Below are 23864 nucleotides of genomic sequence, written 5' to 3' on the forward strand. Positions count from 1 at the left end.
ACATCCCTTGATTCTGGGCAACTCACTTAATCTCCCTGTGCCTAACAAAGATGAATGTGTCCTCATGTAACAACCGGTGCTCGTGTAAAGCGCTCTGATACCCGATACCTTCGGGTCAAGTTGACGCTATATAAAATTCCGTAAAAAAAAAAAAAGGCCTCATGCAGCTCTTACAGTGAGATTGGTCAGAGCAGGCACCCTTGTTAATAATTTCAGATCCAGGGACGTTTGTAAGATAAGCATGGAGAAAATGCAGAGAATGCATTCCCATTACATAACTTGCATATTTATGCAAGACAGGCGACAATGAAAGCATTTTTGACAATACATGTATGTTTACATACGAACAATGGTTTGTGAATCAGGCCCACTGTACCTAAATTCAACTCACTAATCTAGCAATTGATTATACTAAAATCCTGGCATGGATGCAGCCCTCCTGGTCCTGCGTTGGCCATCCCTGATGTCTGCAGGCGGAAAGTGGTGTAAAAATGTACTGTTTCATTTTCTCCTGCACGCAGTCATTTTTTAATGAATGCAAATGCATGAAACCACACACACAGCGCACAAGACACACACACACACAATGATATACCTACATCCACTAGGATCAACTAATGAACCTAATTGAGTCCTGTATATACTGTTTATGTTTCTAACACCTTGTGAGCATTGATACTGGGGTAAGTAACACAGAGGATCAAAAAAAATATAGCTGTGCTTTTACTTCTTTGGCACACTCGCTTGAAGGTACCCAAAGACACTACTGCTATCCGGCCCCTGAAACGTGATGGACCTGAAAGAAATGCTGTTTGACTTTGTCAGTGTTGAGCAACAATATGTACACTGGTTTTATCCCATATTGTGTGTCAAACATGTCCACACACAAACACACACAACCACATACACGCACAGCAACGTACATATACTTTCATATTTCACTCAATGTATACTTTTTTTTGTTTTTATGCATATATATTTATATTTATAGATAGATAGATAGATAGACAGACAGACGGACGGACGGACGGACGGACGGACGGACGGACGGACGGACAGACAGACAGACAGACAGACAGACAGACAGACAGACAGACAGACAGACAGACAGACAGACAGACAGACAGACAGACAGACAGACAGACAGATAGATAGATCAAAAGTGAAAGAGTGTCACAACACACGAAAATAAATTAGCAAGTTTTCTTATATTTAAAATCAGTATGTGGTATTCAAGTAATAAATCTAACAATTTAAAAAACACAACTAATTTATAGGCTCTTTTAGTACCACCCGCTATTGTGCATGGCGATGGAAATGTTGAACGTTAAGAGAGGTCAGAAATTAAAATCATAGACAGCATACTTTATATCAGAGAAAGGTTATCCCTTTATATTTCCTGAATATCTACATATATAATTATATGTGTGTCCTTTACGTCTGTGCATGTTTTCCAGATTTCAAACAAATTCCTTTGTTCTAAGCGTATTGTAAATGGGTTTCGCAGATGTCGTGTGTGCCAACACTTTAATCCAGTACTCAATGTTTAATTTCATTTTGGATTTCCATTTGCAGATAATGATCTGTTAGGCAGCCAATAAACATTTTAGTAGCCAGCAGTTTCAATAGCATTGCTTCATATGCCCATCAGCCTTTTCAAATGCTATTGTTCTTTCATTTTTTTTGTCCTAGCAAGGGAACTGCGATAACGCTCTTTGTGAAAGGATTTGAGATGGCTAAATGAGAAGTGTCTATCCTTCTACTGATTGAATGTTGTGAAATCATACATTTCATCGGTGGGTCTCTAGTCACAGAAAGGCCTTTCCTTAGCGCTAGTGGTGTAGTAACCAATGGTGCAGCAGGTGAAGTGACACCGGCACCTGTAGGTATGGGGAGCCCTTTGATCCTGAATTACAACTGTATTATACTACCCAACCCAGGGCATGGGAGACATTTTTAGGTTGAGCCAAGGTGACGCATGTGCTGCTCTGCGAGCCATGATGTATTGGAGTATGTACTTGATGCACCGCCCACCCTTCACCTATATTTGCCATTGGCTTGTGTTATTGTCCTTCGTAAATGCTGGCTTCTAATTTGTACCGCCTTGTCTTCATTTGTATCCTCCCATGAGGATTGGCCCTTTTTCTTCGGTTGTTACACGGTATGTCTTCTTTAGTCTGTAAGCACTATTTTCTTTAATAAGTTTCTCTTACTGCAAGAGGGCAGGAGCGTCTCTCATGCGCAGTTGTGCCCACCGGCTTGTTTATTTAACTCATAGCAAATGGGGAGCTCTTCAGGGGCCATGGGAGACAGAAGGGGCAACTTAGCGATGCTTTCAAGCATTTGGAAGGCAATAGGTCTCGCATTTGAAAGCATTTGAGCTATTGGCATTGTAAATGACAATGCCTTTTATTTACATTTTAAAAACCAAAACATAAATTAAAGGCATTGTCATTTACAATGGCAATAGCTCAAACTTGTGTAAATGCAAGACCTATTGCATTGCTGATTGCTGATGCTTGTTAATCCTTACAAATCACCCCATGGCACACTTGATAGGACTCTACCGGTCACAGGTCTCTCAAATTATTTGCATGGTAATCTAAAAAAAGGTACTGATTCAGAGGTCTTTCTATCACATTCGTCCTCAACTCTGTATTTTGTCACTTTCCTTTCTTCCTGACCTAAGGGTTGGCCAGAACACAGCTGTGCATGCTTCCAATATGTCCCTGCCATATTACTATTGGTAACCCTCCCTTTCCCGTAACTCCTGAGATGAGAGAAAGCATGTGGAACCTCAGGAGGAAAACTTCTTATGTCTCATTTTTGTACAAGTTTCCTGAATCGGCGAATGAGGAGATTGTGATTATCACATTTAGCACAGCTCAGTTTTGGGTAAAAGATACCCTTACAAAGAAATTAATATCATCACTTGTCGAAAATAACCCTAAGATATCGGCTGAGCATATATTTAATGAATATTGGCTATCCCCATTTCGCGGAGTTTCCCACTTTACATATGTCTGTTCATTTGTGTTGTTTTTTTCAATCAAACAGGCAGTATTTTATCATGAGTTCTTTTAGTACTGAAAAAGGATGTGCCATTTTCTCGTGAGTTGACCAAAACACCATTATGATCACAACTCTGAAACCAGATGGGTGTTGACAATCTTTGTACAAAACAACTCAAAATGTACGTAAATGTGTCTATTGCAAGGTGGAAACCCTTTTGCAGTAAACTTTGACATACAAGTAGTAAACATAGGGCCATATTTATGAGCTGGTTTGCATTGCCCTTGCACCACACGATAGAATGACACAAACCTTGTCATATGTTTGGAGCCATACAACTTTGCGTGGCTTTGAATGGCTTTAAATTCTGGGGTAATGCTACAGCGCAAATTGCTGTGTTGCATTACTCTACGCAAGAGAGGCATTCCATAAGTGTTGTGTGAGTGTTCTCTTGCAACTCCAATGGTTTCTGACACATTTCAAGATTTATCAAACCTAATAAACTTTGGTAAATCTGGGAAGGCCCCAAAAAATATGTCCACCCAGAAGAGGCTTAACAAGGAGAAATATCTCAACCAAGATGATGGTAATCTCACCCTGGAAGAGGATGCCCAATCGAGCAATTAAACCTAAGTTCCATCAAAAAGTGGACAGAGGCAGCACTACAGCTCAAAGGGTTATGCTTGGGAAGAAGTCTACGAGCAGCCAACGGCAGGACACATTCGGATGGCAAGGGCGCCCACACGTTCACCAATGGAATCAGAAGTAGTCGTATTGACTATTTCCTCCTTAATGTTGAACATTGGTCCCTTTTTTTAGACATGGAGATCCGGGAGCGGATTGAAAGCGATCACAATCCGCTAATCCTAATCCTCAAGTTTCCTGGCTTATCAAGCAATGGCAATAGGCCGGTTGAGGATAGGTTAGTGGAGCCCATTCTCTCCAACGACCTAAGGAGAGTCAGATGGGCCAGGATGTTGGACAACAAGGGGGATGTGGTTGAGATGAAATCCCTGGTTGGCCACGCACTCACCATTCTACATGGCTGTGATTCCCAGGAGGAGGTTAGCTGCATTATCCCTATGGTGCACAATGTGCTGTTTGATGAGATTAAAAAGTTTTTCATGAAGCCAACTAAAAAGATGAGGGCCCTATCCACAAAACCAGCTGCATGGTATAATAAATCCTGCAGGGAGGCATATAAGCTTTCGGCCTTGGCCTTTAAATCACAGGTAGTGGGAGGTATAAGAAAAGCCAGACTAAGGTACAAGGCTTCCCAGCTGCAGGCGAAGAAGGACTGGGATAAGTCTCGTTGGCATGATTTGCTAATAGTGAGCAGTGAACATAATTTGACCCACTTCTGGCATCTTGTTAATTGGGGCAGCGGGGCGATTTCCCAAGCTGCGGTAGATCATGTTGCTCCGGAGGCATGAGTGTCACACTTTGAGGCTCAGTTTACATCAACTGTCAGTACAGTGCCAGCTATCAACCAATATCTATCCAATACATGTGCATCATTTAGTTGCCTCGAGGTGGTAAATGTGCTAAAGTCAATCCCGCGAGGCTGGGCTCCAGGACCAGACTGTCTCTGACTGACCTGTTTGTGTCGGACCAAAAGAACTGGGCTCCCTATATAAATTATCTTGTAAATTCAGTAGCGAGTGGCGCCCCCATCTCCGAGACGTGGCGCGGAGCGGAAATTCTTCCTATACACAAGAAGGGTGATCGCTCTCTACCAGGCAACAATAGGCCAATTAGCCTAATTGACTCTATCCAAAAAAATTTTACAAGGCTGGTCTTAGTAAGAATACAGGCTTTGATAGATGAGATGGATATTCTGACACCATTACAGGCAGGCTTCCGTCCCCATATAAGCACCATTGATCAGGTGCTTAGGTTTGTTCTTGTGTACTGGAAGGTAGTCGTTATTGGAGGTGGTACGATCTATGCGGCTTTTGTAGATCTTAAGGCTACATTTGACCTAGTTCCACGTACAAAACTTTGGAGTGCCCTCCAGAGTTTGGGTATGCCCAATGATATATTGAGTATATTGACTAGACTGCATGAATCAAACTACGCGCACGTTCATTGGGGTAAGCAGGGGAATGTTACCAAAAAGTTTGCAGTAACAAAGGGTGTGCGTCAAGGGTGTGTCCTTGCACCAACACTGTTTTCACTTTTCATCAACAGGGTGGTTGACTATTTTGTTTCCCAGCCTACAGATGCCCCTAGGTTGGCAGGCATGCAAATACCTCTCCTCATGTTCGCGGCTGATACCCTGTTGCTTTCCAGGACCCAAAAAGGCCTGCAGGTTGCCCTGGTGCGCTTCTGGGTTTTCTGCAGCGAGCATGAGCTTGAGGTAAATGTGGATAAGATGAAGTTTATGGTCTTCCACAGGTTTAAGGTTGTGAAGGGAGAGTACACATGAACAATGTTCCTTTAGAACAGAGCAACACTTTCACTTATCTGGGGTTAACATTGGTAAAGAAATTAAGTTGGAAACCCCAGATAGATCTGCTGACACTCAAGCATTCCCAACTCACATGAGCATTGTTAAAGGAGCATAGGCTCTCAAAAACCAAGCCCATATCCCCGGCACTCAAAATATACAATCTTAAAGTAGGCTCTTCTGTGTTGTACAGGGCAGAACTATGGAGTTTTAATGACTTATCTACCCTGGCGGCTGCCCAAAATACACTTCTAAGAGTTTTGACTGGCCTACCACAGTCTACTCCATTCTGGCCCTTATTTCTGGATTTAGGATGCGAACAAATCATGGACCAGACACGGTTCAGACCGGTAGCTTTCTGGAGAAGGCTCTGGACCACTCCGGAGCTTGCCATATATGCCCAAGCTTTTTCCGAAGTCAGGGGGTTGGGTTTTACAACTCAAATTCCCTGGATGAGGAATTTAAAGCACACATTGGCTAGTATGGGGATGAACAATCTTTGGGAGGATCCAGGAGACTCTGCTTTCCCCACAAAAAAAGAACTGAAAGAAGCCTACTGGAGTATGGTCAGACTGCAGCATTTTTCACAACGTCATTGCTTCTCAATGACCCAGGTTTTTATCGATCTTAAACACAAGCCTAATATCGAACTATATAGGGACACCATTTCAAGACCAGATGACAGAAAGCTGTATCACCAGTTCAGGGTGGGTTCTCTCCCTATCAAAGTGTTCACTAAAAATTGGCACACCCATGTTGATAATAAATGTCCCTTTTGTCCAGCCGAGGTGGAATCACTAAGTCATGTTTTCTTTGTCTGCCCAGCAGATCGGTCACCCAGGCATAAATGGTTGAAACCGATCTGCAAGAATATGGGCATCAGAGCAGCAATGGTGGCCCTCAGGATCTTAAAAAAAACAATACAGATGCCCCCATTATTATAGCAGTGGCAAACTTTTTAAGTTGCTGTGGGCCGGATGTATGACGTTACAACGCATACTTTTACTCCGCGTACCATTACAACGCGGTATTTACAACGAATACCGTTACAACGCATAGCGCTTTGGGGTGCTGGATAGTGGTAAGTATAATTTACTATTCTAACTCCAGTCCCCGTGGACCCTAGGGAAGGTGTTGGATAGTAAATTAAACTTACCTCTTATCCTAGAGCGCCCCCCAGCGCAATGCGTTGTAATGCCATGCGTTGTAATGCCCGCGTTGTAATGGTAGTGCGGAGTAAAAGTTGCGTCGTAACGGGTGTATACCCTGTGGGCCATACGACGGAAAAAACTGAAGGGAGGCTAACATAATTCATACCTTCAATATACAGTTTGTTACTGTTGCAGTTTTTGCACTATTCTTATTTTCTCATTTTTATCTTTTTACTATGTCCTAGCCTATAGTAAATCAAATGTAGCTTTTTATTGCTGCTTACAGTTTTTATGAGCGATGTAAAAACCTCTTTGTGATTTTAGTTATTGATTGACACGGGAGGTTACACCACAATTGTGTATCTTTTTTCTACTTTTAATCTAATAGGTATTCAACTAGTTTGAAATGTTGGTCATATACGGTCATCATGGTACTGTACCGGGTTATATGGTCTATTGATGTATGATTTCTTTTATGATTTTTTTTGTAATTCGAAATAAAGACATAAATAAACTGAAACTGAACTGAAAACTGAAACTGATATGGTTACATTAACAGTTTTTTAAGAGTACAGCTATCTATGGTGGTATTTTCTTAATATACATAGGGCCAATATCTTAAGAAAGTGGTAAATCTGCATCCGCAAGTCAGTGACATTTCATGAGTGTGGATCTGGAAGTTTTAGGAAACCTCAAATATTTTCAGAAATTTGTCAGGAAACTTTGACTGTCACAGATGTCCGAGTATACTTGGAAACTTTTTGTGAATCTTCTTTTCAGAGGAGCAAATATTTGGTGAAAACGCATTTTTGTCTTTCTTATCCATATAGAAAAATGTATTTTGCTTGTCAAGAAACACTTTACGCTAAACTCTGACTAATTTGAGCATGTACTGAACATCTGTCCATCCTGGAACAGCTTTACTAATGCCTTTGTCAAGAAAACCATTCCAGCCTTTTCAAATATTATAAGAAGTCTGAGAGTATTTTGTGAAAGCGCACAAATGCATATTTGTGGGTGTGAACAAGCTCAGAATGCATTCCACCCTTATAATATCTACTCCCAGCACATTTGCACCCCTTTAAGCTAATTTAATGAGCTGAAAATCGCCATAGACGTATATGCTGTTATGACTGTAAATAAAACATTTCTGAATTCAAAAAGTAGGTTGGAATATGCAAAAGGCTATGTTTGGGCACAAGCCGAACATACACAGGCAAATAACTAGGTTGACTTGAAACCTTTATGAAATTAAAACGGTGGTAAATTAGCGTATGTTTTGTTCACTTTAAATGTGTGCCTGAATATGAGCATTTTAGACCTGTCATCCTTAAGGTGGTCTTCCCGTAACTATTTACCTCCTTACCTCCACTTTTTACTGTATATTTTTGTTGGCCTTAGGACTCTGAGCACTTTACCACTCCTAACCTTGTATTTAGATGAGGACCGACAAAGGAAGAGTTCCGTAGGGCAGAGTGAGTGCCCAACTCTTGAGGGCATAAAGAAACAGGCTAAAGCCCAAGCAGCAGGGATGTCTCTGGGCCTCCTTTACAGTGAACCTTAGGTTCCTGTGCAAGGGACAGCAAGATCCCTGGTGGTCCCCACAACTACTACAGGGTCTTCCAACTGTAGCTGGCTCATGATATTCCCCTGGCAGGACACTTGGGCCAAGACATTTGTAAGGTGTGTCCCATATTTCTTTTATTAAGATCAAGACATCCTCAGGTGCATTCTACAGGACCTGTGTAACCTGCCAGGCTAGTGGGAAGATAAAGCTCCCTTTTAGAAAATCCGTTGAGGTCTGTCTCCAGTTAAAACTGTTTATTTACTCATGAGTGCCTTTTTGTAGCACCTTTCATTTGAATAACCTAGATGTTTAATTTTATTTAATTTTAATTGGGTGCTTAGTAAAGTGCCACTAATCGCTATGAAATAGCCTTATGCGCTTTTGGTTACAGGCACTTGTGTGCGTGGAGGGTTTAATAGCGGACAGTTGCATATAATCAATAAACAGGAAAGGAGGGTGTCTATTTATAACCACCCTCAAATATGTTTCCAAAATTATGGCAAAGCTTTGTGAGGAGGGGCAGAACTGAAAGCCAAGACAAGGGATATGTACCTGGACTTGAGCATAAGAGGTAAGAATTACTTTACACAAATACAATTACAAGCATGTATGTGTTATCATTAAGGGTGTGATCTGGTTGACACCCGCACAAACAGTAGGGTTTGAATTAGTTAACATTTGTGATACAATTGAAACATGAAAACTTCAATGATCCAAGACTTTTTCTGTAGGCCTAGAGTGATTTTTAAAAGCCAACACTAACAAAATATCACCATTCCATACTCATAGTTATAAACACTCATTTCACTTTTGAAGATCACTTATTTTCACTTTTCTTGCTTTGTATTGAAGAAGAAGCATGCTCTGTGAACATTGATCACCGCCAAGGTAACCTATTGCGGTTCATTTATTGATTAATTCATTGTTTTATTTATCTATTGTTTTATGTCTTCTTTTACTTATTTATTTATTTCTTTATTAAAGTCCTTATTTATTGAGGGTGTTGTAATTCATTGTCCACTCCAATCCATTGTAGTTAGTATACATGCAATTTTGTTTTTGCACTTTTAACTTCAAAATTTTGTTTTTACAAAAGGACTTGAGGTTAAGATTATTTCAAGTGCCTGGAGTGCTGGCAATTTACTATTATTCTGATAATATTAATAGTACTGATCATTTATATTATCCCAAAAGAAGTAAATGAGTTTTATTGTCTGTTGCTGGACCAATACAGGTATTAATCATGATCCGTTGCAAGCATATCTCTATAGTGGGTAATCATACAAAAGAGCTATCGCTGGCTAGCTATAGTGCTGATATGAACTAAAGTTAGTCCTTCAAAAATTGATGCAAAATTTTAGAAAATTTGAGAGTTCCTACTATAGGTGAAATAATATCATTGTATTTCATCCTACCACGAATGGTAGTGAACATCATTGAGCACTCAGTAAATAGCCCTACCTACAGTTCTGTGAATAAAAGGGAAATTGTATCTCTTTCTATTACTTTAATTGTTTTGAATCAATTTGAACCAGCTGTGAGTCATTCATTCTTTTAAGACTGAAGGGAATCTTCTTCCAAATCAATTCAATGCTAGCTAGAGTGATTTCCTCAGATTTAAACATTTCCTTCAGTCATATGAATCAAAGTTTGCAGTGGTGACCACTGATTTTAAACAATATCAGCTTTGTTAGAATAGAATACATTTTCTATAGTTCCAAAAACATGTGATGTTGACAAAGAGCTATCACGGCTGCAGAAAATGCCTGCTCAGAACAAGTGGGCTTTTTCAAATCTTCTTGAAAAGCAGACGTAGGCTGATGTGGCTGAGAGGGTCCAGCACAAAGCTCCACAGCTAACAAGCAGCGCTCATAGACCCTCTGTTATCAGCCTTCTTTCTGTTACTTTTAAGTTGAATGAAAGATTTTTGTTCAGATGATCTTAAGGTATTATTTTAATTTACTTACTGCACGTATTTGCTAAATATTATCCAAACCTTGGTGGAATGTGTGAGAAGGTGGTCCAGCCCATCTAATATGCCCAGATTGTTTTGCTTTTTGAACACCTATTTTTTTTTACCTTTTACTGTGGGGGACTCACCCACGGTAAATGGTAAATGGACAGCGCACTGTTTTCCGCCAGTGACTGACTTTTAACATAAGGTTGCTGTGATGTAGCATAGGTAAGGGGCACTTGGCTGGTTACACGTGAACACACGTGGGAGGACTGTGTGTGGGAGACACCTGTCATGTGCACGCCTTAACTGCGCACAGACCTGGGGTAGGCCTTATAATGATGGTGTACACAGCTAGGAAAAGTCAGTGTCTTGTCTGCAGTCGCCCTCCATTATACACTTATCGGGAAGGCTGCCTTAGAGTGCAGCGTCACTCTCCTTGGCCTACAGATTCCAGAGTTGTACCGATTTACAGTGTAACCTGTGTGAAAAAATACATTCTGCAAAGTCCAAAGACCTATCTGTACAGCTTATGGGTCATCCAGGAGTGTCATATTTTTCTTGCTCAGTTCATGATCAGACCCTAGGCCTTTTGTCACCCTGGTGGGCTGGGTTAATTACATTTCTCTCCAGCAGCAGCAGTAACAAAATTCTCCCTTTGACATAGGGAGCAATTAACAGTGCTTAAGTCAGCTCCTGATAAGAAAAGGTGTGGATCTGGCTGCTCTGCATCAATCAGTCAGCTGTCCCCCTGTGTCAGTAAGGGGGCCTGACCAAGCCCACCGAACAAAGGAGGCGCTCAGACTTTTGGGGTCTCTTTTAAAGTTTTGCTGGGGAAGGCTGTGGCAGTGATGTCAGCGAGGGGAGGAGATGAGTACCCGAGAGCAGATGTAGCAAGTGACTCCTGGGAGATATCATTTTGAAATATCCCAACAGGCTGTGCAGGAAGGTTGGGGCAGGGGCGGAGAGTGGATGTGACATATCAGGATATGCCAGAGGTATATCCATGCTGGAACCTCCCAACCCTCCCTTAAAAAGTCCTGCGCAGGTGACAGAGATCTCATGGTTGTGCTTTTCTGCTGGACACTGGGACTAGAGGCCGATGCCTTAGACAATTGGAAGGAAGAACCTCATGACTGCCATCAGGTCTAAGGACCCCGACTTCAATTGACCCCAGGACCACTGGGGGCTCTCTGCAGGGCCCAGAAAGCTGGTCCGTGTACACCCTCAGAGGACTAGTTGGAGGAAAGACTGGGCTTCTGCACAAGGAGGAGAAAGGCCCGTAGCGAAAACAAGGAGAAAGGATGCTGCAGAGAGCTAGTGAAATCATCTCTCTGCAAAGTTCATCATCTTTATGGACAGGAGGCCTGAAGAAGGTGTTCTGGGTGACTAGGGATCACCACCAGGAGCAGAAAGAGATGAAAAGTGTCAAAATAGGCCCAGTGGCGCCCAAGATATGGCCATTATAAGTTTGCAGCAACTTTTGACCCCCAGTGAAATCCTGGAGCACTTGGAACTCTGTTGCTGGAGGATTGCCATCCCCTAGGTTGGGCCAGGGACTGGGGTTCGCCACCTGAGACAAAGAACAGCTGGGAAGCGCCATCGTGCTCCCTATTCAAGGAAGTAATGTGCCCAGGACCCATCCCTGGGCCCGAGAAGGTGTCCATTGTGGGGGAGCGCTGTCACGCTTCCCCTTTAAGAAAGAAGGAGCCCAGGACCCCATCCCTGCACCCTGGGATCAAAGGATATAGGGGGGGTGCTGCAGCACTGCCCAGTGCAGCTGGCCCGTCCCGCTCCCCATGCCCGCGACTGGGAAAGCAGGAGGCCAGCCACAGCCTACGTGGCTGTCCGCAAGAGTTGGCAGACCAGAAGAGTGCTGCCAGCTCTGACTGCAGCATGCTGGTGTGCTGCTACTGGCATGGGGAGCTGGCAAGGACATCCGGGGTTAGATCTCCAAGCTGTCCCCAACAAGAGAACCTGCACTCGGGCACCCCGAGGTAAAAGAAAAGCACTGTGCAAGGCCACAAGAAAAACAACAAAGGAACAAAGAAAAAGAAAAAAGAAAGAAGAGGCTCTCCCAAGCTCAGCAGGAGAGTTTGCTAATAAATGATATACACGTGTGACTAGGACGCGCATTTCATGAAACCCCTGACAGAGACAACGGAACACTTTCCCCCTTACCTAGCTCTTCAGCTGTGAGTCCTGCGTTCTCTAGTGACAAGGTCTATGGCTGCAGTCTCTTTGGCTTCAAAGTGTTCAACATCAGTTTTCAAGCTACACAAACACCAACTAGAGGTGAAAGGCCATAACTGCACATGTTCCGATAATAAATGTAGTGCTTTTAGGGGCAATGTTTTAATTGTGTATTTTCATGCTAAAAGTTATTTTGAGGACACAAATCACCCAGACTTGCATGGACATTTTCTCCTCTGAATGCTTTAATGAAGTAATAATGGTGACAACCTCAAATATTCAAAGTATACATGCTTTATTGACAACATTAAGCTGCATTTTAATACGAGTGTTTTGACATGTGGTTCTTTGAACTAGACATCTCTTTTGGGAGGAGTAGGAGTGATTACAGGATGTCACCAACAAGTATTTTCATCAGCATACGTATATTTGTAGATTTCTGCATAGTATTGAGTAGCGTGTGTGTAATAAATTTACTTTTGTCTTTTACAATAGAAAAAGCACAGCTTGGAGAATCATTTATGGAGTGTTATTATTGTGTATCTGAGAATGGTGATTGCTTGCCCACACCACCTCCCTTGAGTAGGCCTTGGCTTCGCTACTCTGATAGGGTCAAACGCTACAATGGGGTGTTTGGTTCCCAGTGAAGGGCAAATGTGGGCCCATTACTTGTGGAGGCCACATAACTAGTGACACATTCATTTTCCTACAGAATGTTTCAGCTGAGTAACACTGACAGACTCTTAGATTGGGCAAGGCACTAAGATGACGACTGTACAAGACTTCCAATTTTTCAGCCAAAGCATTGTTTCCGCAAATTGTGGCTAGAGGCTACGAGCAGATGCTCATTTTTTGTGGCACTCACCTTTGGGGATCTAGATGCCATTCAGCTTCAATCTTAGCCAAGCAGTCAGAGTGTTTATTTTAAAATCTGCTCTGCTGAGACTCCCAGAAAAAGCTGCCAGTAGCTCATCAAATATATCTTCTACTGTTGTGTGGAATTCTACTTTTAGGAAACCACAGAAGGCATTGGGCGCTGATTCCCATCCGCAGGGGAAAGCGCAAGCATGTAGCCCATGTACATTTTCAATATGAAGCAATAAGCCGCCAAAACACAATTTCAGCTTATAGCAGAACAGGATTGTTTTCTCAGCTCTGCTGTTTTCCATTTGCACACTTTCGGCAATATGTATTACATGTCAACCTTGGGATGTCGGACATGTTCAGAAGCAGAACTATGATAAGTGATTCGCGCACTTCACCACAGTGTACGATTGCCCACCGTCTCTGAGATTCATCGCCTGCTACATTGCGAATTCCGCTGTTGTCTCCGCGGAGGGAACGGTGACATTTGATTCACCACAGATTCCTCGCACATCTGCCAGGCAGTTGTAAATGCATGCAGAAGCGGCCAGGAGCGTACAGCGGCATATATCAGGGAAAAGTTTCATCTAACTAATCAAGTCCGTGGGGAGAGGCTGTGGGCGTCACGTGACGTGCGGCGGCACAGTCGAATGGGACTGTCAGTCACCGGCGGCGCTGCGGCGGGCCTCCGTTGTCACCGCGCTCTCGGGAAACTGAAAGGGGCACATTAACACCGGAAATCTGGGCTCACCTTTTCACAGATCAATTTGTGATGACGAGGAAAGAGATCACAGATAGCGCAGGCAGGTGAAAGCAGTCTACCAAGCAATAGCATAGTATGTTTGCATTAAAACCCATAAAAAACTCATTCCGTGTAGACAAATGAATTCATAGGTCATACATTAATTTTGGCGGCGCATCCTATGTTATGGTGTTGTCAAAGGATACTGAGGTGTGTTATCTTGTCCTGTTTCTTTCGATGATTCATGCACATGTATAGGCACCGCCGCATTTATTGTAATGGTTTATGTGATTATCTCTCTGTTGCAAGCAGGCGATTCAGTTTTATCCTGCTGCGACTTTGACATTGAATATGTAATCTCTTTTGTATTCACTGCTTTGAATACATTTGCAGTCTGTTCTTATTATCTTGCAGCCCACATTAACCCGAGCACTGCTTCCCATTAAGGACAATGCAGATTTGACAATCCGAAATGTTACTGTAACTCGTGACACCATCAAATTGCACTGAGCGCCCTACTGCCATTGGGAAACTTTGCAAACTTATAAACAAATGTAAACATAATCACATATAAATACATCAATAAATACATTTCTGGCCGTTTTTTTTTTTACAATATGAAAAAATTAGGTACCTAGTGGCAATTAATGTCAATTAAATATTTTTGCCATATATATATTGAATATTGACCAACTTTTTCAGTTTGGTAAAGAAATGCTGATAGCATGCAGTTGTGACTGTTATACCTGGTGTGTGAACAACCGATTAACCCCTTCGACGCTCATGACGAGCTGGGCTCGTCATGAGGTAGCCTCCTCGCACGCTCATGACGAGCCCAGCTCGTCATGTAAAGTGCGAATCCCTAAAACCCAGCGTACGGGCGGAAATCCTACCGCACGCATGCGGTTAAAATATATTCACAGAAACCACATCTAGAACACAACAATAAGCAGACTAGTTGGCAAATGCTGGTATACCGGCAATAGTCTAAAGCGTACCCCGCTCTATGGAAACAGCTTTTTTAGCCGAAAGTATAGCCAGTTTCGGAAGTCGGTTTGGTCTATCAACAAGATAACATACGGAAAAAACACAATGCATTTTAGTCAATAATGGAGAACAAATACTTACTTCCAAATAGTATAGTGTATGATGCTTGCAAAATGTGCAGAGCAAAAGTAGCAACAAGCCTTGCCATTCAGAAATACATACTAGAGTGTATTCCGTAAACTCACAAACTTTCACAAGTTGTTTGGGGTGCCAAATGAAACAGTGGCGCAGATAGGCCTTAGACCGCCAATGGCGGCCCCTACGTTAAAAGGAGGGGGGTCTGGTGCAGGTAAGAGGGTAGGTCGCTGCCCCCAAAACTCGTGCCTCGTAGGGCAGACCGCCTCCCCTTCCTAAGCCACCGATATGAAAGGCAGTGATCCCAAATAAAGCGCCACATGTTGTGGTCTTTGACACCGTTTTGGGCTGATTGGTGTCTACCGTAGTTGAGGAGCTTGACTAGAGCTAGATTGACAGCTTAGACTGTGACAAATGGTGGCTTGACACAAGAAGTTTCAAGACATTTGCTGTTTTTGATTGGAGATGTAACAGTATTTGGTGACATAGTTAAAGTAAAAACACTACACAACACAAAGCAATATAACAACACAAATAACACATAACAGGGCACTTTATCACGAACAGTTAAAACGAAGCATAACAACACAAGCGTAGTATAACAATACAAAATGACTTTCAATAATGCAGCATAAATATAAAGCATCACCCAACAAATATGCACAAAAAATCGTGTTACTCATTGCCACCTCAACAGTCCTATTTTCATAATACAGTGGTAAAAGATGTTTGAAGCAAGACCTGACTTAACTTTCCACCAATCATAACTACATATATATTTTTCAGGCTGTGAATGGCCAGGCAAAATGACTGTGAATGTTAATAACCTTGCGTGTTTGCGTCTGTTTGATGCATTTTCAATGGCAACACTTTTCCCAAATCCAATCTACAAATTACGCAGGGAAAAATATGCCATATTATTCTATTTTCTACTATTTTAAGTTTACTCTATGCTTCTAAAATTCAAATGAAATTTAGAACTGCAAATGCTAGCTTCTGTACACCTAAGCTGCCCTTAAGAGCACTTATGTTTTTTTAATCGGAATAATGATGGATAGAATTTCCAAAGCCATTTTTCCATTGCTTCATTATAAATTGATTCACAAAAACATTTGCTGAATCATACACAAGAAGGTACAACAAAGTGATCATGTGAAACCACTTATTTCTGTTCAGTTCACATCATACCAGAAATATAATAAAATACACATGTTGTCTGGCAGTGTGGTAAGATATTTTCGAAAATCAAAATACACCTCATCTCATAGGCGTAGCAAGGGGAGGCAGCAGCCTAACTCCCCTGCTCTAACCTGTGGCCATCACGGAGGAATCACCGGCACCCCCCACCCCCCCCGCTCCTACATTCAGCCTCTGTGGGCGGCAAATGCATGGACCGCCACTGGCAGAGAAAGGCCTAGCTATGCCACAGCCTCATCTAAATTTACTACTGGTAAGACCTGTCATCATCATATTAATTAAAGCCCCGTGGCTCGGCTATTGCATTTGCTGGGGGCTCCACTGCTAAACAACTATGTAGAGTTATATATTCACAAATAAGCATGCACAAACAAATATAGCACTTCTTTTACTTTGGATTTGTCCTTTCCATTGAATTTCAACTCGAAACAGACTCAATCCATAGTGCATATTCATATTTCAAAAATTATTGACAGTTACATTGCCACAGCCTTCATAATGAAGTCCACAATCCCTCAATGTAATTTTTATTTTTGCACCTCCTTAAATGACTGGAGTCACATGCAGGGATGGACTCATACTATCACAAGCAGTGCAGGGGCTAAAACAAGTACACAAACACAGCACTGTAGAAACTGATGTGGTAGTTCTTTAATAATGTAGGAGTACGGTGCCACCAGATACATACAATGTTGGTCTGGCATTGGCTGTATATGAATATAATTTGTTAAAATGAGTGGTGTTTACTGTAAGGTGCTGTTGATTGTCTTATTCCTGACAATACCTCAAAAATAAATCATAAATCACTGCAGTGGCATGATAGTCTTGGAAGTTATCCAAACCATCCGTAACAATTAAACCTCAAATTCTCAAATTATCAATCTACATGCTCGACTGGATGCTATTTAAAATACATTTAGCCCTTTTCTCCTCTTCCTGAGCTCAACAGGCACCAGTCCCCGAATGTCAATCTTGTTCTGTCTTACTATTGCTGGCCGGATTACAGGTAAATTGTGATCCCTCACTAAATACCTGTTTGCACAGCATCACAGTTATAATATGTGCAATGTTTATTGCGCCCAGTCATTACAAGATGTGATAAAGCTTGCACTTTTGTTAAATTTGATTAGGTCAAATCTGCCCTAATTTAACAGTGGGAAAAGTCCTGTTCAGCTTATAGCAGAACAGGATTGTTTTCTCAGCTCTGCTGTTTTCCATTTGCACACTTTCGGCAATATGTATTACATGTCAACCTTGGGATGTCGGACATGTTCAGAAGCAGAACTATGATAAGTGATTCGCGCACTTCACCACAGTGTACGATTGCCCACCGTCTCTGAGATTCATCGCCTGCTACATTGCGAATTCCGCTGTTGTCTCCGCGGAGGGAACGGTGACATTTGATTCACCACAGATTCCTCGCACATCTGCCAGGCAGTTGTAAATGCATGCAGAAGCGGCCAGGAGCGTACAGCGGCATATATCAGGGAAAAGTTTCATCTAACTAATCAAGTCCGTGGGGAGAGGCTGTGGGCGTCACGTGACGTGCGGCGGCACAGTCGAATGGGACTGTCAGTCACCGGCGGCGCTGCGGCGGGCCTCCGTTGTCACCGCGCTCTCGGGAAACTGAAAGGGGCACATTAACACCGGAAATCTGGGCTCACCTTTTCACAGATCAATTTGTGATGACGAGGAAAGAGATCACAGATAGCGCAGGCAGGTGAAAGCAGTCTACCAAGCAATAGCATAGTATGTTTGCATTAAAACCCATAAAAAACTCATTCCGTGTAGACAAATGAATTCATAGGTCATACATTAATTTTGGCGGCGCATCCTATGTTATGGTGTTGTCAAAGGATACTGAGGTGTGTTATCTTGTCCTGTTTCTTTCGATGATTCATGCACATGTATAGGCACCGCCGCATTTATTGTAATGGTTTATGTGATTATCTCTCTGTTGCAAGCAGGCGATTCAGTTTTATCCTGCTGCGACTTTGACATTGAATATGTAATCTCTTTTGTATTCACTGCTTTGAATACATTTGCAGTCTGTTCTTATTATCTTGCAGCCCACATTAACCCGAGCACTGCTTCCCATTAAGGACAATGCAGATTTGACAATCCGAAATGTTACTGTAACTCGTGACACCATCAAATTGCACTGAGCGCCCTACTGCCATTGGGAAACTTTGCAAACTTATAAACAAATGTAAACATAATCACATATAAATACATCAATAAATACATTTCTGGCCGTTTTTTTTTTTACAATATGAAAAAATTAGGTACCTAGTGGCAATTAATGTCAATTAAATATTTTTGCCATATATATATTGAATATTGACCAACTTTTTCAGTTTGGTAAAGAAATGCTGATAGCATGCAGTTGTGACTGTTATACCTGGTGTGTGAACAACCGATTAACCCCTTCGACGCTCATGACGAGCTGGGCTCGTCATGAGGTAGCCTCCTCGCACGCTCATGACGAGCCCAGCTCGTCATGTAAAGTGCGAATCCCTAAAACCCAGCGTACGGGCGGAAATCCTACCGCACGCATGCGGTTAAAATATATTCACAGAAACCACATCTAGAACACAACAATAAGCAGACTAGTTGGCAAATGCTGGTATACCGGCAATAGTCTAAAGCGTACCCCGCTCTATGGAAACAGCTTTTTTAGCCGAAAGTATAGCCAGTTTCGGAAGTCGGTTTGGTCTATCAACAAGATAACATACGGAAAAAACACAATGCATTTTAGTCAATAATGGAGAACAAATACTTACTTCCAAATAGTATAGTGTATGATGCTTGCAAAATGTGCAGAGCAAAAGTAGCAACAAGCCTTGCCATTCAGAAATACATACTAGAGTGTATTCCGTAAACTCACAAACTTTCACAAGTTGTTTGGGGTGCCAAATGAAACAGTGGCGCAGATAGGCCTTAGACCGCCAATGGCGGCCCCTACGTTAAAAGGAGGGGGGTCTGGTGCAGGTAAGAGGGTAGGTCGCTGCCCCCAAAACTCGTGCCTCGTAGGGCAGACCGCCTCCCCTTCCTAAGCCACCGATATGAAAGGCAGTGATCCCAAATAAAGCGCCACATGTTGTGGTCTTTGACACCGTTTTGGGCTGATTGGTGTCTACCGTAGTTGAGGAGCTTGACTAGAGCTAGATTGACAGCTTAGACTGTGACAAATGGTGGCTTGACACAAGAAGTTTCAAGACATTTGCTGTTTTTGATTGGAGATGTAACAGTATTTGGTGACATAGTTAAAGTAAAAACACTACACAACACAAAGCAATATAACAACACAAATAACACATAACAGGGCACTTTATCACGAACAGTTAAAACGAAGCATAACAACACAAGCGTAGTATAACAATACAAAATGACTTTCAATAATGCAGCATAAATATAAAGCATCACCCAACAAATATGCACAAAAAATCGTGTTACTCATTGCCACCTCAACAGTCCTATTTTCATAATACAGTGGTAAAAGATGTTTGAAGCAAGACCTGACTTAACTTTCCACCAATCATAACTACATATATATTTTTCAGGCTGTGAATGGCCAGGCAAAATGACTGTGAATGTTAATAACCTTGCGTGTTTGCGTCTGTTTGATGCATTTTCAATGGCAACACTTTTCCCAAATCCAATCTACAAATTACGCAGGGAAAAATATGCCATATTATTCTATTTTCTACTATTTTAAGTTTACTCTATGCTTCTAAAATTCAAATGAAATTTAGAACTGCAAATGCTAGCTTCTGTACACCTAAGCTGCCCTTAAGAGCACTTATGTTTTTTTAATCGGAATAATGATGGATAGAATTTCCAAAGCCATTTTTCCATTGCTTCATTATAAATTGATTCACAAAAACATTTGCTGAATCATACACAAGAAGGTACAACAAAGTGATCATGTGAAACCACTTATTTCTGTTCAGTTCACATCATACCAGAAATATAATAAAATACACATGTTGTCTGGCAGTGTGGTAAGATATTTTCGAAAATCAAAATACACCTCATCTCATAGGCGTAGCAAGGGGAGGCAGCAGCCTAACTCCCCTGCTCTAACCTGTGGCCATCACGGAGGAATCACCGGCACCCCCCACCCCCCCCCCGCTCCTACATTCAGCCTCTGTGGGCGGCAAATGCATGGACCGCCACTGGCAGAGAAAGGCCTAGCTATGCCACAGCCTCATCTAAATTTACTACTGGTAAGACCTGTCATCATCATATTAATTAAAGCCCCGTGGCTCGGCTATTGCATTTGCTGGGGGCTCCACTGCTAAACAACTATGTAGAGTTATATATTCACAAATAAGCATGCACAAACAAATATAGCACTTCTTTTACTTTGGATTTGTCCTTTCCATTGAATTTCAACTCGAAACAGACTCAATCCATAGTGCATATTCATATTTCAAAAATTATTGACAGTTACATTGCCACAGCCTTCATAATGAAGTCCACAATCCCTCAATGTAATTTTTATTTTTGCACCTCCTTAAATGACTGGAGTCACATGCAGGGATGGACTCATACTATCACAAGCAGTGCAGGGGCTAAAACAAGTACACAAACACAGCACTGTAGAAACTGATGTGGTAGTTCTTTAATAATGTAGGAGTACGGTGCCACCAGATACATACAATGTTGGTCTGGCATTGGCTGCATATGAATATAATTTGTTAAAATGAGTGGTGTTTACTGTAAGGTGCTGTTGATTGTCTTATTCCTGACAATACCTCAAAAATAAATCATAAATCACTGCAGTGGCATGATAGTCTTGGAAGTTATCCAAACCATCCGTAACAATTAAACCTCAAATTCTCAAATTATCAATCTACATGCTCGACTGGATGCTATTTAAAATACATTTAGCCCTTTTCTCCTCTTCCTGAGCTCAACAGGCACCAGTCCCCGAATGTCAATCTTGTTCTGTCTTACTATTGCTGGCCGGATTACAGGTAAATTGTGATCCCTCACTAAATACCTGTTTGCACAGCATCACAGTTATAATATGTGCAATGTTTATTGCGCCCAGTCATTACAAGATGTGATAAAGCTTGCACTTTTGTTAAATTTGATTAGGTCAAATCTGCCCTAATTTAACAGTGGGAAAAGTCCTGGTATTTCCGGGGACATGAAGAGTTTTGTGTGGAAAGCACCAACATTTGCATGTTATTCCCCAAAAAGTGTAAATAGGCAACAATGATGACATCATTTAACTTTAATCACCTTGTTGTCAGATGTTATTGGATTCAATAATTATCCCATCGTACAAGGGCTACTATTAGTCAGGCCTTAAAACCCTCATTACAAGTATACTGCAAAAACTACTTTATTAATTACATATCTCAAATTACTTTTACTATTATAAATGTTTACCTACGGAATACTAAGTACCCACATAAATCTGTGGCTGCACACTGATTCCAGGCACATTTGCCAATGCAAGTTTTGCCAAGCATTGTATGGGTACACAATCATTCAAAAGTATGAAACAATGATGCAGAATACCTCTTATCCACACACTGTGGCCATCTTTTAAATAATGGATGGGGAGCAAATGCTGAAATGTTTTATATTTTCAGGTTTGAAAGGTACATTTTTCTCGGTCTCATCCATGAAACAATAAGTGGGTTTGGAGACATGATTGTGCATCGAGTGATTTGCACCAATACTAGATTTCTTTGCAGACACCAAGACATAAGTGGAAGCACTCGCTCTAAGCAGGTAGAGAACACGTAGAACTAGATGATGAATACATGAATAACCACATAGCTGGGGGGAGTGGAGAGCTTTGCAAATGGAAACGCTTCCCTAGAGACGAGAAAGACGTGGCAAGCCTGGCTCTGACATTAGAAAAAAATACATCTGTTCCTGTAACAGTTTTCAAAAAAATGGATATCATAACATTTGCAGAGCAGAACACCAGTTTGAACAGATTGCCTGCCGCCCAGCGTCTAGAGAGCAGGGAAAATATTTCTGATTTTGGTCTACCAGGGGATCACAACAAGCACAGTGCGATTCTTTCACTCACACGGCAAACCATGATATTCATAAAACATTATAGGGATAAACATGAAACAGGGCTCTCTAGAGTTTTGCCCTCAATAACTTTGTAGTTAAAACACATTTTTGTGCTAGATTGTGGGTTTTAATCCATACCACAAACAAAAGGATTTCGTACTCACCCTGCCAACTAATATTGGTTCTGGCCCATAAAATTCTTCCAGTACAAACATTTGATTCCACACCCAGCCTCGTTTGGAGCGGTTCAGGATGTGCTGTTCTGAGCCGAGGCCGTTCACTTCCAAGCTGGAGCCGGTTGACAGGACCTGGGGCTGGTTCCTGGGAGCCATGTAAACATGGGGAAGCGCGGTAATCCACAGAATTATTAATGGAGTCCACATATCCATAAACATTTCTCCGAGTCGCTCTGCCATCGTTACACAAGTTAAACAAATCGCTGGCGACGTGGAATTATTACTCTGCTTGCCTCCAGATTGCAGCCATCCAATTCATCATGAGGCGGAAGACACTTCACTACAGCTCCTCCGTGTGTTTACAGCGCCACGAACATGAGGGGACGGAGTATCGCTCAGATGATGAATGCAAGGCCCATTGGGGGGTTTCAGTCATTGGACATCCCTATAAGACAAAGACAATTGTAATTAGCATTGACTGCGTAAGAGTTTCAAATGCAACAGCGATGCTGGTTATTCTAGTTTCAATAAACCATTTCAGTGACAATATTCAGTAATACCATTTTTTTCTGTGAATTAAGGTAAACAGGTTTTGGACAAAATATCCTGAGTAAAATATCGTGTGGACTCAATTTCATTTGCAAATTATCGAAAGCAAAAACATTGTGACGGTCCTTCTGATATAAATATGGTCATTTGCCCCCCTGAGTTAGTGGTAACATGGGCATAGGTGCAGCGGAGGGCTTTTTGGCTCGTCAGATCAAGGGTGATTTTGCTGCTGATTTACCCTTGCCCCTGAACCACTCATCGAAAAGCGCTTTGACGCCTCGTCAAGGGTAGTCAGCGCTATATAAATGCCATTGACAATTTTTCGCAGCTGTCAGACACAAACGAGTGCTCTCTCTTGGTCATTGGTGGCTCTGCTGGAAGGCTGCCTTAGGCAGTGCTTGAAATGGAAAAATGGAAGTGGAGGTACTCTGTACCAGAGTACCACACAGAGTGCCTGCTTGTTTCTGAGAAGTGCCGGTACCCTCCAATTAAAGGTATTGCATTTCTCTTGAGAAGTGCCGGTACTCTCTCTCAAAATAAAAAAGGTGCCGGTTCTCAGCACTGGACAGTACCGGCCCATTTAAAGCACTGGCCTTAGGTCAGTTCATGGAAGTACCAGCTTTGAAATGATCTGATCGGTATTTGCATCTCATTTAGCACCAGCGGGCACGAGGAGATGGGCACCGATGGCTGTCATTCTTCCTAAAGACTTGTGACAACATCTCTCTCGTGCGAAAGAATCAAATTGAAACTGACACAAAATACTTTTTTCTCTCACCAATCTTGTTTTCTTATAACACATAAGATTTAATTAGGCACAATATCACCCATCACACATTA

At 41.9% G+C, this 23864-nt stretch overlaps 1 protein-coding gene across 1 annotated transcript in view; it reads right to left on the bottom strand.

The window, feature by feature from the left end:
• The window catches only part of CDH8 (cadherin 8), a 780636-nt gene extending 757850 nt beyond the window's left edge, over positions 1 to 22786 (bottom strand). Inside the window, exon 1 of the mRNA XM_078668530.1 lies at positions 22464 to 22786. Coding sequence (XP_078524656.1) covers positions 22464 to 22715 — 252 coding nt within the window. The 5' untranslated portion in view covers positions 22716 to 22786. The remainder of the gene's footprint in view (positions 1 to 22463) is intronic.
• Positions 22787 to 23864: the final 1078 nt, after the last annotated feature.

Source organism: Lissotriton helveticus, chromosome 12 (genome assembly GCF_964261635.1).
Source record: "Lissotriton helveticus chromosome 12, aLisHel1.1, whole genome shotgun sequence".
Taxonomy (NCBI): Eukaryota; Metazoa; Chordata; class Amphibia; order Caudata; family Salamandridae; genus Lissotriton; species Lissotriton helveticus.